At 42.4% G+C, this 12,944-nt stretch overlaps 1 protein-coding gene across 2 annotated transcripts in view; it reads right to left on the reverse strand.

Moving 5' to 3' along the window:
* Positions 1–12,944, reverse strand: part of NFKB1 (nuclear factor kappa B subunit 1) — a 126,098-nt gene that overhangs the window by 12,829 nt on the left and 100,325 nt on the right. For both annotated transcript variants that reach the window (XM_052641638.1, XM_052641637.1), the window contains exons 12-16: positions 12,324–12,467; positions 10,328–10,417; positions 8,051–8,236; positions 6,416–6,557; positions 3,035–3,149 (exon numbers count right to left, since the gene is read on the reverse strand). In XM_052641638.1, the coding sequence (XP_052497598.1) occupies positions 3,035–3,149; positions 6,416–6,557; positions 8,051–8,236; positions 10,328–10,417; positions 12,324–12,467 (677 nt within the window). The remainder of the gene's footprint in view (positions 1–3,034; positions 3,150–6,415; positions 6,558–8,050; positions 8,237–10,327; positions 10,418–12,323; positions 12,468–12,944) is intronic.

The raw sequence follows: 12,944 nt of genomic DNA on the forward strand, positions 1-12,944 counted from the left end.
CACTGTGGAGACACATGTACTCCGATGTTCACTGCAGCACTATTTACCATAGCTAGGACACGGAAACAGCCTAGATATCCAGCAACAGATGAATGAGTAAAGAAGTTGTGGTACATATATACAATGGACTATTACTCAGCCATAAAAAGGATCACATTTGAGTCAGTTCTAGTGAGATGGATGAACCTAGAGCCTGTTGTACAGAGTGAAATCAGAAAGAGAAAAACAAATATTGTATATTAATGCATCCATGTGCAATCCAGAACAATGGTAACGATGAAGCTCTTTGCAGGGCAGGAATAGAGACCCAAACAGAGAGCAGAGTTGTGGACACGGCAGGGAAAGGAGAGGGTGGGATGAATAGAGCAGTACTGAAACACACATACCACCATGTGTAAACCATGGCTACTGGGAAGCTGTGGTGTAACGGAGCTCCGCCTGGTGCTCTGACAATGTAGAAGGCTGGGCCGGAGGGGCCACATGTATACTCATGGATGACTCGCTCTTATACATGAGAAACCAACACAACATTGTAAAGCAATTACCCTCCAATTAAAAATACATTTTGAAAAGGTATATTAAAATATCTGTCTACTTTAAAGTATATATGTTAAGGTAGCAAATACCTAGGGAAATACTTATATTTGGGAGTGGGACTGAGAACTTGTATGCTGCTAGGCAGGGTAACTTTGATTCTCTAATGCATATCCTTACATACTATTTTAAAAACTGCAAACATATATATGATAATTAAAAACAAGAAATACATGCACAAACCCCACACTCAGGTTTTATAGGAACATATGCAAATAAAATTGGTATCAAGCTAGAGTGGTTGTTTATGTTGCAAGCAGAGGAATGGGAGAAAATAGTTGAAAAGGAAAAGATTTCAGAAATATTTTCAGAAAAATCTTAACCCTATGTACTTATATTATTTTGAGTGTGGCTTTCTCTAGAGGGTGGGTGGAAGAGAGATTTGATCACGACAGATGGCCACAGAAATGTACTAAGATTAGTGAAAGGTATTTTGGGAGCATGTTTCAGACAATTGCCAAATAATCCAAATTACTTAGGGAACTGTATAATTTCCCATCAAGAATAGCTAACAGAGAACTTTTACAACAGAAAAATGAAAGTTTAAATATTAGTGGGTTTCTAGTTCCCAAATAAAAGTCACCACTGGGCATGTGTTTGACACCTTAAAGGCCAGCCAGGGGGTCCCAAATCATTGCCCATTAATGACAATGATGGTAAACGGGTGCGGGAAGTGGACCTGCATGCCCCCAAGAGTCCCCACATCAGAAGGCATGGAAGCATCAAAGGGGGTGGTTTCAGAGTTCTGTCCCCAGCACAGTGGAGAGTCTCAATAGGTGTACCCGAATGATACAGTGAGGAGTTTGGCACATAATAAATCACAACTACTAAGCCTGCTGTGCAGTGTCCTTTGCAGGTCCTATTTATAAACAGAAAAACAATTCCTTGAATCTGACATACAGGCACTGAACTTAAGCACTCTTTGAAAGGGGGACTGAGAAGTGCAAGGTCCCGTTTCCAGTTTTATCTGTATACTTGTGACGGTGAAAGGAAGAGTTGGTCCTAAAGCCTGAGAGACTCAAGCTTTATGGGCCAAGTGACTTTCCAAATACCAGCAACACCCAAACTGGTATGAAAATGTGAAGAAGCTATCCTTTAAATACATACCTAAAATTAGACCTCATTCCTAGTTATGAGTCAGTGAAGAATTCCCCAGCTTCATTTTCCCTTCGATCTTAAGCGTGACAGCCAAAGACGTGGCCTAATGCCTTAATATCCAATGGGAAACTTACTTTCCCTTATCAGGAGACACAGATCAACCTGATCCATCGATTCACAGATAAAGATCTACTGGGAGCTACATGTAAACATTTCAGTGCTATTGCTTTTAGAAAACGACTCACATCACTGCTTTAAAAATTAAGAACTGGAACAAGCACCTTTACTGTATAAATAACTGTACATGGTGGGTGTCTGTATTTTTAGAGGGAGGGATAGGCTTGAGTCAGGCATCTGGGCATGCTGTGGAGGCCCAGGAGGACTGGGAAGTCATTTTGAGTCTTGAAGGGAGGGAGAAAACAGAAAGTCTGAGAAGGGCACAAGACCAGGAGGCTGCAGAGAAGGCTGGTGGGGCCGGGGAAAGGCAGCGGGAAGGGAGAGCACCAGGGGGAGAGGGAGGGCGCAGACCCCACTCACCTCCTCCCAGCGTGGCCCCTTGGCCTGGGAGGCTGGCCGGGGTCTGCCGGCTCCCTACACCAGCATCCCAGCTTTGCTTCTGACACCCGCAGTCTCCTTTCCTCCCCTGAAATTTGCGTGTACCCACCAGGCAGCCTCACTGGGTCTCCAGTCAGCTCTACTCTGAGATACTTGACGACCTCTGTAACAAGAGTTCCTCAGCCTGCTTTTAAGTCTACCTAATTTCTGTGTGAATCCGATTTGGGCAAATCTCTTTAGTGTTCCCTGTTTACTTCACCTTGAGCGTTATTATTATTATTTTGTATTTTGAATTTTCTGTTTTTTGAAAGACACTTGTTCCTTCTCAAGCAAACTTTTTAGTTTTCTTTATTCTTGACTCAGCACCCCTTCATTCGACAACCATTTAATCTAGATGCTGTCAACCTGTTCAGCACACTTCAGACTTCTTGTAAATCACTGGCCTTTCAAACTGAAAAGTTTTTTTCAATTCTATTTTTTCTTGACACGGGTGATGTATTTATCCTGCAGTAGACTGTCTGCTTTGGCAAGTTTCTGAAGCTTCAAGTTTGCAGTCTCTCGGCAGGATGCTGAATTTCACTGTGGGGTGACTGCTATTATACCCATAGATCAAAGGGTCCTCATTCATAAAAGAACATTCCTATGTAATGGGCTTTTTTGCTATTACGTACAGAGATACACTGTTTCATTTTTGCTGTTAACATTATATGTTACCATTAATATACACACAAGCACAGGTACACACCATGGCTTTTTCTTCAGTCGTCTCCTAGATATTTCTGCTTACCTGGTAGAGATCATTTCTCATGTTGATAATTTCATCAGAAATCAAGCCAGATGTGACTTCCAGCAGATCTCTCACAAGCTGATTATGAAGGTGGATGATTGCCAAGTGTAAGACACTGGAATAAAAATATAGTGGCAATAATCAGCTAAAGTGTTAATGGAAAAAGAAAGAAAACAGGTTCCCATGATAGGATTAGATTTGTAAACTGAATTTGGCTCTCCTACCTAGTTTCCTTTGGTGCGCACGTGTCTGGAATCTATGAAACATCCTGAACCCGAGGTGGGTGTGTTACTGCCTGCTCACTTACAGAGCCTGCCTGGTCTCTGGGGGCTCAGTTCAGACTCCTTGATGTGTAAAGAAGCCTGGACTTTGAGGCAGAGAAGTCTCCAAGTTCAAATCCTAGCCCTGCCTCTGTGCTATGGTTTCAGGGCATTTTCTTCTCTAACTTTTCCCTGACTTACCCAGACACACAGATGATGAGTTAAATGCCTGAACTAGGATTTGTTCAGAAAAATGTAGTTATCTCACCCAGCCCTGCCCCCTCTTCCAAAATACAAAGTGGTGGCTCTTGAAGAACTTCCTAGATCCCAAGAGGGGAGAGTGGAGTTAGACTCGTAACCATAGGAAGAAGCCTTGAAGCAAACCTCCAGAGGAACAATGTGATTGTATTTCTCTCCTGAATTCTCTCCTCTGCCTGGAATGGTTTTGCTCCTCTTGTCTGCCTCAACAGTGCCTCTTTATCCTTCATGCGCCAGTCCAAAACTCACATCCTTGGAGAAGACTTTCTGTTTCCAAGGCAGAGCAAGCTGTCCCCCGCTCAAGTTTTCTGCTTGGTTGAGCAACTACAGTTTTCTGTACGTCCTCTCTCTCTGTCTTCTGAGCCTCTTGGAGGCTGGTTCTCTCTGGGTCAGCCTTACAGCCCTGGCACACAATTTAGACACTAAAATAAGGATGACCGAACAAACTGAGGGCTTACAGTAATGAGGCTGAAAATATTGGCAGGTGCCAAGCATCACTCCTAGAAACAAAATTTGTTTGTTAAAAAAAATTACTATTAAAATTAATTGGAAATGACACAAGAATAAAAAATGGCTACTGTTTAGAGCTTTTAATATCAGACTACACTAAGCATTTGACATACATTATCATATTAATCAGTCTTACAAGGTAGGTAATATTATCCTTATTTTTGGTGATGAAACTGAGACTTATGGGTATAAGAGAACTCAATCCAGGTCATATATCACGTCCATGACTGTCTTGCTCCAAAGCCATCCCTCAATTCCTTAAGGTCTCCTGCTTCAGGGGCACGCGTGCGCTGCTCTGTGGGGTGGTGGTGGACATCCAGGATGATGACCCCTCCAAGGTATGGACAGATCCCGGTGCAGCGCACACCCGGAGGATCCCCTGGTGCAGCACATACGCGATTTGAGCGCAGGCTGCATTTTCTCTAAACATGGCAGGGGGCATTTTCCTCAGGCCACTTTCTTGGCAGTAGCAAGTGTGTATTACGTGGGATTAATACCGACATAGTGACATCATTATTTGAGAGAGATTTTTAAATGAATTATCTCAGGGTTTCAGTACTGTCTTTTGAAACCTAGGACTGAAAGAAGATGGATGAAAAGGTCCTGAAGTCTGATGCAGACGTGATGTATGTATACCAAGAAAAAGGTCGTACTTCAAAAACTGCCTAAAAATTTCCATGTGTAGCTCAGCATTTCATAGCAGAAGTACATTCCCCCTCCCCCATAAATTTTCACACCCTTATGGGAATTTCCCCAGTACCAGAATTTTTTTTTTCATTGTATTTTCTGTGATGACTAATGGCCACAGGATTCAGATTAATAGCCGAATACAGAAAGCTCAGTGAAAACAAGGGACCTGAGCTGTGAAGGCTCAACGCTATTCCTGTCTGCACTCTTAATGAGGACTCTTCCTTGGCCTCCCCAGTCTCACCTGTCTGGCTTCCAGCTGCGGGGAGTCCAGAGGGAGGGCATGCTTGCATGAGAGTGTTTGGGGACCTGGGAGGGGGCTCTAAGGATTCACTTCCTGCCTGGGCAGGGAAGGCTCCGTCCCCAGCCTCTCCATATACTTCCAGGTCCTCACATCCGTTCATACCTTCGCCTCAATGCCCCCACTTGAATGCGTGTGCCTGTATCCCTTTGCACAGTCCTCCCTTCAGACACCCGAGGTCCCTTTCTAACTTAACATGCGCTCACCTTTCTTAGGCTCATCAGCTGGTCCCTAAGAATGTCATCTGAAGTACTGCTGTCCTGTCCTGGTTAACTGCTTTCTCTTGTGGTTATATGCTACTGAATGCTAACTGGATTATTTAACCCTGTAAGACACGTTCTGCTGTTGATGACATTACACAGCGGCGGCTGTGCTGGTTCCTCCCATACTGTATAACAAGGCCAGTGGTTACACCACATCCTTGGTTACACTGCAAGGAATGAGAACAAAGGTCTCTCTCTGAAACCCTGAGGTTGGCACTTTCCTAAAGCATTTGCTTCAGTGTTTAAACTAGGTTTAAGACACAGCACCCAAGAGCTCTTCCAGAGAGAAGGATTTCTCACTGTTGATGCTATTTTGGGGAAGGTTTTAAGCAAACCACTGGACTTGGACTTGAGAGCTGCTGTCGCATGCTATTTTTATAGGCTTTTGAGATTATTTTAGAAGTCTCAGTGAAAGGATGAGGAGAACTGTTTTAGAAAAAAGCCAGGTGTCCCTGCGCTTATGAGCCCTGCGACACCAGAAGGGGGAAGCATGGTTGTGGAATGGCGGACTCCCACACCATGTGGGTGAGAGCAGAAGAGTCTGGTCCAGTCACAGACTGGTGGCCATTAACACAGGCAGTAGAGAAGGAGCTGTCCACCAGGAGAGAATGACGATGGCCTCTTAATCATTTTGTCATTGCTGCTCTTGTGCTGGTCTCCGTTGGGCTTTTCCTTGAGATTACTGTTACCACAGGTATGCAGTGGGGATAATAAGCACTTTAGACATGTGGTAAGACCAAACTTTATTACATTATTCCAATAAACAAAATGTTTATTAGATATTATTCTAAATCTTCTTCCAACAAATGAAGCAGGGCTTTTCAAAAAGTACCATTTCCCACCCACATCTTAGTTTTCTAACCCAGAGTGTTGTACTCTTGGATGAGTAACCAGCTATTTTAGAACTCAACAGGTGGGAACCACAGGATAGAGAAGCAGATCACACCACTCAGCCTTACTGGTGCATTCTTTTTCTCGAGGGAATGCTTCAGTAGCAGGATTCAGTGACTTCAATCAATTTGTCTCACCTCTAGCCAGCATGCACACAATTCTCTTCTCTTTGTCCCTTTAAAACGCCTTGTTTACAGAAGTCCTGACTTACCTGTCCCCGTTCTCGTCCTGCACGGCAGTGAGATGGCGCTGGACGGCCAGCAGCATCTTCACGTCTCCTGTCACTGCATAGTCAAAGAGGGCATTGGCGTGCTGCTTGGCCAGCTGCATCGCCTTCTCCAGAAAGAGGTTATCTGCAAAGCAATGATCACAGTCACAGTTGAGCTTCCTGTACTTGCTCTACAGGAATGGCATGCTTGAGGCTAACACCGTCAGCATCAGCATTCTGAGACCCTGAGACACATTGCTTTAGCGGAAAATGCTCCTTTCAGGGGCTTCCCTGGTAGTCCGAGTGGTAGAATCCACCTGCCAACCCAGGAGACACAAGTTCGATCCCTTGGCCAGGAAGATTCCCTGGCAGTGGAAATGGCTATCCACTCTAGTACTTTTTCCTGGAGAATCCCATGGGCAGAGGAGCCTGGCAGGCTACAGTCTATGGGGTTGCAAAGAGTCAGATGTGACTGAGCGAGCACGTGCACACACACACCTTTCAGTGCTTTTGGACTGTGTTCACTGCAAAAAGCACAAGTGGATGTTGGCTCACTGACAAATATAGAGGTTGATCTCAAAAAAATCTGTCTACAATTTTTTTGGGGAAAAGAAATTCAGAAATGTCTGTTATTTTAAGGGGAATAATCAATCTCCAAATAATGCTCACTGGATTTTGCCACGATTGTAAATAATCAATCTCTTGGGGAAATAATCCTTCACTGGAATCTTAAATGACTCTCTTGTTGGGCAGGAAGTGTCAAAAACCAGTCTCTGCCACAGACAGACAGACTCTCTATGAGCCACTGGTGTTTGTGTGTTAGGTCTTTATTTTTATCGTCTGTGACTTTGTTTTATTAATTTTTATTGGGGTCTAGTTGCTTTACAGCCACTGGTGTTCTTGTAAACTTCGTTTCCTGAAGGTCAGTGGGAGGAAACTTGTGGCTTGCAGGCCAAATCCTGTGTGTGGCCTGTTTATTATGGCCCCCTAGCTAAGCACGGTGTGTACATTTAAGAACAAAAGAATATGCAGCAGAAACCCTATTAGCCCCCAATTCTACTTATTCACTATCTTTCTCTCACAGAAAAAGTCTTCCAAGCATAATCTGGGATGACCTAGAGTCGTGACTCATACCCTAATGGGTACTGGCTCCAAATAGGCACTGTCCCTCCTAATCCTAATTCTCCAAAGAAGGCAGTAGCACAAAGGGAAAAGTTCCTATTTTCAGGCAGTTCCACCTCAGTGTGACAAGTCAAGCTACAGTCAGAGAAGGGAGACTGTCAAAATTAGGCAAACTGCTCTCTATTGTCTGCGGTGGAAGTGATCTAGATTATCTCTCCTGATACCCTAAAACTGCATGACATAACTGGAGAAGCATATGTAAATGTCTGTACTTTATTGCCAGAGATAACACTGGGCAAATGGAAACCCCAGAGTGAATAAAGTGACCCGGCGGGCTTTTCAAAAGGCATACAGGGCTCCGGAGAGCACACAGAACCAGATGTGGACGTGTCATCTTTAGTCTTCAGGTCGACAGAAGATAAACCTGTCTTCTGGAAACAGGTTCTCCACCCAGACCTGACTCAGCCCTCGCCAGCCAGTGCCACGCGGTCCTCCGTCCTGCACGAGCTCGCTCACCCTGGAAGCTGCAGTTCTCTTCTCTTACTCCTACCGAGCACGTCAGGTTAGCGGCAGTGCCCCCCGTGCAGGATGCTCCATCTTGTTCTGTGGTTTCTGTTACTTGCTCGGAGAGATTTACAACCTCTCTGTCGTCACTCTTGCCACAACTTTCAGGGTCATTTTTAGATGGGGTGTCTATGGTTCCTAAGATAAAAGCCAAAAAAAAAAAAAAAATCAGCCTTTTCTCAGTAAAATCTATTCAGTTATAATTCACTGTTTCAGCAAAGGTCAGCCAAAGGTAGAGGCAGGTTTACTGCAAGGGGAAAAGAAAAACAGTTAATTTAAAATTCCTTTTCAAATGATCTGTTTTCCAGGATATGTTAACACCTACAATTTCACTAACTGTTGATGTTATTTTCTATTGAAATTGTGGGACCTAGGGAGCTATTTGTTTTTTTTGTTTGTTTATTTTCATTCTTATTTTCCTGAAGAAAGAAACTTTGTATAGCCTTCAGTGCAAAGACTTAAGAGCCATTCTTTGTATTATACCTGGTTGCCTCTTGGCTATATAGCTTCTGAGTGCAAATCATTGAACCCTTTAACACAGTATTGCAGAGACTAAATCATAATGGGTAAAAATTGTTTAAAAGTCATAAGTAACCCAGTTTGAAGCTATTTTAAAGTCACTTCCAGAAAACTTTTTTTAAATTGAGGTGTAATTGACATATAACATTGTAATAATTTTACATATACAATATAATGACTCAATATTTGTATATGTTGCAAAATGATCATTACAGTAAGTCTAGTTTAACATCTATCAGCATATAGTTACAAATTCTTTTCTTGTGATGAGAACTTTAAGAGCTTAAAAAACATGTTTTTACATTTCTAAAAATGTACATCTTATCCTGTTTATTTGGAAAGGAGGAAAATGAAGTAAAGCTCTTCTAGGAATTACAAGGAAGTGGCATTTTTAAAATTCTTGAAAGCAGAGCAGCTATTTTCCCCATCCCGTGCTCAAGCAAACTATGAAGATGTGGTCTAAATTCACATCCTTCACTGTGGGAGCTATCCTGTGCAGTTTCTGATCATCCTCATTCAGGTCCTACTATACTCTCTGACAGCTACTTTGAGAGCACTGAGGTTTTACAGGCAGACCTGGTTCAAATTCTGGTTCTGCCACTAACAAATAGGTACCTTCAGTGAGTGAATGGTCATCTGTGAACCTTGATGTGCTCTCTCTATAAAATGGAGAAACTAATATTTTCTTTACAGTGGAATCAAGAAGATGATTAAAACATGTAAAAGCATCTGACATGTTCAACAGGTGTTGAACACATGAAAAGACCTTTTTGTAGTCTTTTTTCAATAGGTACACTGAAATTGTACATCAAAGAATTGATGCCTTTGATCTGTGATGCTGCAGAAGACTCCTGAGATTCCCTTGGACTGCAAGGAGATCAACCAGTCAATCTTACGGGAAATCAACCCTGAATACTTGTTGGAGGGACTGATGTTGAAGTTGAAACTACAGTATTTTGGTCATCTGATGCAAACAGCCAACTCACTGGAAAAGGCTCTGATGCTGGGAAAGATTGAGGGCAGAAGAAGAGGGTGTCAGAAGATGCGATGGCTGGATGGCATCACCAATGCAATCGACAAGAACTTGGGCAAATTTTGGGAGATGGTGAGGGACAAGGAGGCCTGGTGTGCTGTAGTTAATGGGGTTGCAAAGAGTCTGACATGACTGGGCAAATGAACAGCAACAACACTGGAATGGACAGGTAACGTGAAGCATGAACACATGAACAACTGCTAATTAGAGGGTACATTTGATGAGAAAAGACCATCCCTATAAAATTCTTTTTTTTTTTTCCCCTATAAAATTCTAAATGTCTTCCAAAGTGTAGTATTTGATAAACAAGGAGAATCGGTAAGTTTGGTGACTTTATGTTTGTTGTTTAGGTAAGTCTGTTTATGCCCCTTTCTAATGTTCTTTTCTTTCCCCTGTTCATGCCATGTACAAAGTAAATATATAAATATAAATAGAGCATCAGGAATATAATTTCTACTCTCCACAGGAAATAATAGTTTTGGGGAAAGAAGTTATTGTCTTAACTTATTTGCATTTATCAGTTTTTTTCAAGCATCAGGAATATAATTTCTACTCTCCACAGGAAATAATAGTTTTGGGGAAAGAAGTTATTGTCTTAACTTATTTGCATTTATCAGTTTTTTTCAAGATAATGTTGTGTAAGTAATGATTGGAAAAAAAAAAAAAGTGCTACTTACCATGCTTCATCCCAGCATTAGATTTAGTGGTTCCAGGATGGAAGGTAATTCCACCATACGTGGGGAATCCATAGTGGGGGAAGCCATACCCTGAAATGGCAGATGTAACAAATGAAACCTCATGACAATTAAAAAAAAAAAGCCTCAGCAGACCTTAGTGTCCCCCCATCAGGTGAGCACAGGCTTCCGTGCGCCTGACATGTCGCTTCTGTTGTGAGTTAGTAAGACGTGTCACGGGGGGTCGTGGGATCATGAACATTCCATTCTGGCCAGAAGCCAGGCTCTGGGCAGTGTGCAGGAGTTCATATCTGAGGCCTCCCACTCCTGCATGGTGGGGAGAGCCTAATGGCGAGGGGATACCACCCAGACTCAGACTGGTGGACACAGAAGACGGTGAACTAACCTCTGGAGAGAAAAAACTGAACCAACCCAAATACATCTACTGACTCCTCAACAGAAACACGCCCCCACTGGTCACTCTCCTGCATCTTTTGGTGGAGGCATAAGCTGGTAAAACTCTTTGGGGTGGCAGTGGGCATCAGTCATACTCTGTGACTTAGTAATTTTACTTCAAAGAATTTAATTTACAGAAATAAACTGGAATAAAAGAAAAGCAATGTAGATAGAGGAGTTCAGTGCATTTTATATAAAAAAAATAGGAAACAATGTTCAAGTAAGTTATACTATGGTTTGTTCACTTGATGAAGTATTATGAATCATTAAAATGATGCTTAAAAATTATGCTTATGTAAAATTTATATAACCATGGAGAATGCTTATGTTAAACTGTTAGGAAAAAACAGCATACATAACTGTATACACAATCATGTGAGAATAATGAATAGGTCATATGACTAAATGGATTAAAATAATATATACAATGAGGAACACAGCTATGCTTGGAGAAATGTATAAATATATAATATATATACAAAAAAAAATAAATAGCTAATCTATAATGGCAGAACTTTATATGTTTTCAACCTTTCTATCTCTGCTAAGTCACTTCAGTCGTGTCTGACTCTGTGTGACCCCATAGACGGCAGCCCACCAGGCTCCCCCATCTCTGGGATTCTCCAGGCAAGAACACTGGAGTGGGTTGCCATTTCCTTCTCCAATGTATGAAAGTGAAAAGTGAAAGGGAAGTCACTCAGTTGTGTCCGACTTTTTGCGACCCCATGGACTGCAGCCCACCAGGCTCCTCCGTCCATGGGATTTTCCAGGCAAGAGTACTAGAGTGGGGTGCCATCGCCTTCTCCGCAGTATAGCATAAATATAAAATGAAACCTTTTCAATGTTTCCAAAGAATACCAAGACAACCGTATCCGCCTCCTCTGCCTCTCAAAAAAACATGAGGTGGTAACATACCAAAATGTTAAGAGGTATTCTTTGGATAACTGACTTCATGACTTTTTTTTCTTCTTACAGTTTTTGGTATTATCTATCTACATATTCACAAAGAGTTAGACACCACTCAGCAAGTGAACTGAACTGAACCAATCTACATACTATAAATTCAACATGTGTTTCTTTGAAAAAAGCTTACTGGGAAATTTTTCTTTTTTGGCCATGCTGCACTGCATGCAGGATTTTACTCCGACCAAGGGTCAAACCCATGCCTCCTGCAGGGCCAGTCCCACTGGACTGCCAGGGAAGTCCTAGGAAAGTTTAATGAATGTTAATACATCATGTTCAGTGGAGTTCCCTGGTGGTTCAGCAGTAACGAAATCTGCCTGCCAATGCAGGAGACATGGGTTCAATCCCTGGGTCGGGAAGATCCCCTGGAGAAGGAAATGGCAACCCCATTGGGTTGAATCCCATGGACAGAGGAGCCTTGCGGGCTACAGTCCATAGGGTCATACAAGAGTCGGACATGACTTAGACCCTAAACAATAACAATCATGTTCAATAATGTCACAAATACTCAATGCATAGACAAGGAAATCTAGAAGGAAATCCACCGTCTCTGATGTGAAAGAACAGCCTCGGTTCATACCTGGGCCGGTACTTCCAGCACCCCCACCTCCACCACCGCTGCCAAACATGCCCCCGCCTCCGGCTCCAGCACCGCTACCACCGCCAAAACTGTCCGAGAAATTGGGCATGAGCTTCTGTCGTTTCCTTTGCACTTCTTCTTTATCTGTATTTAAAGGAAGAGAAACCAAAGGAGAAGAGATTGATTCAGTTCCACTACTAGCCACAGAAAGAATATTGATTCTGATGGTATTTTTAAACATCTTAAAGGGAAACAGAAAACACCCAAGGAGGAAGAGATGCCAAATTTCAAGAAGCATTATATTTATTCCAATGGATACGAAGACCAAGAACTAGCCTCAGAGAGACCACAGAACAGTACACACCCAATTCTCTCTGGAATAGATTAAGTGCCCCATGTCATTCAAGTTAGTGAGACACTAGACTCCCCAAAAAAGATGAAGATATTGAAAAAACTGAATGAGAAAAACATTACTGCATTACATTACAACATTACAACATTTTCACATGGTCATACAAAACAACTGTTACTAATCGGCTAACATTTATTATGCATCTACAGTGAGCTAAGTGCTGTGGATAAAGAGAAGTATGACATCATGTCCTTGCTGTCAAGAATCCT

This window comes from Budorcas taxicolor, chromosome 6, assembly GCF_023091745.1.
Source record: "Budorcas taxicolor isolate Tak-1 chromosome 6, Takin1.1, whole genome shotgun sequence".
Taxonomy (NCBI): domain Eukaryota; kingdom Metazoa; phylum Chordata; class Mammalia; order Artiodactyla; family Bovidae; genus Budorcas; species Budorcas taxicolor.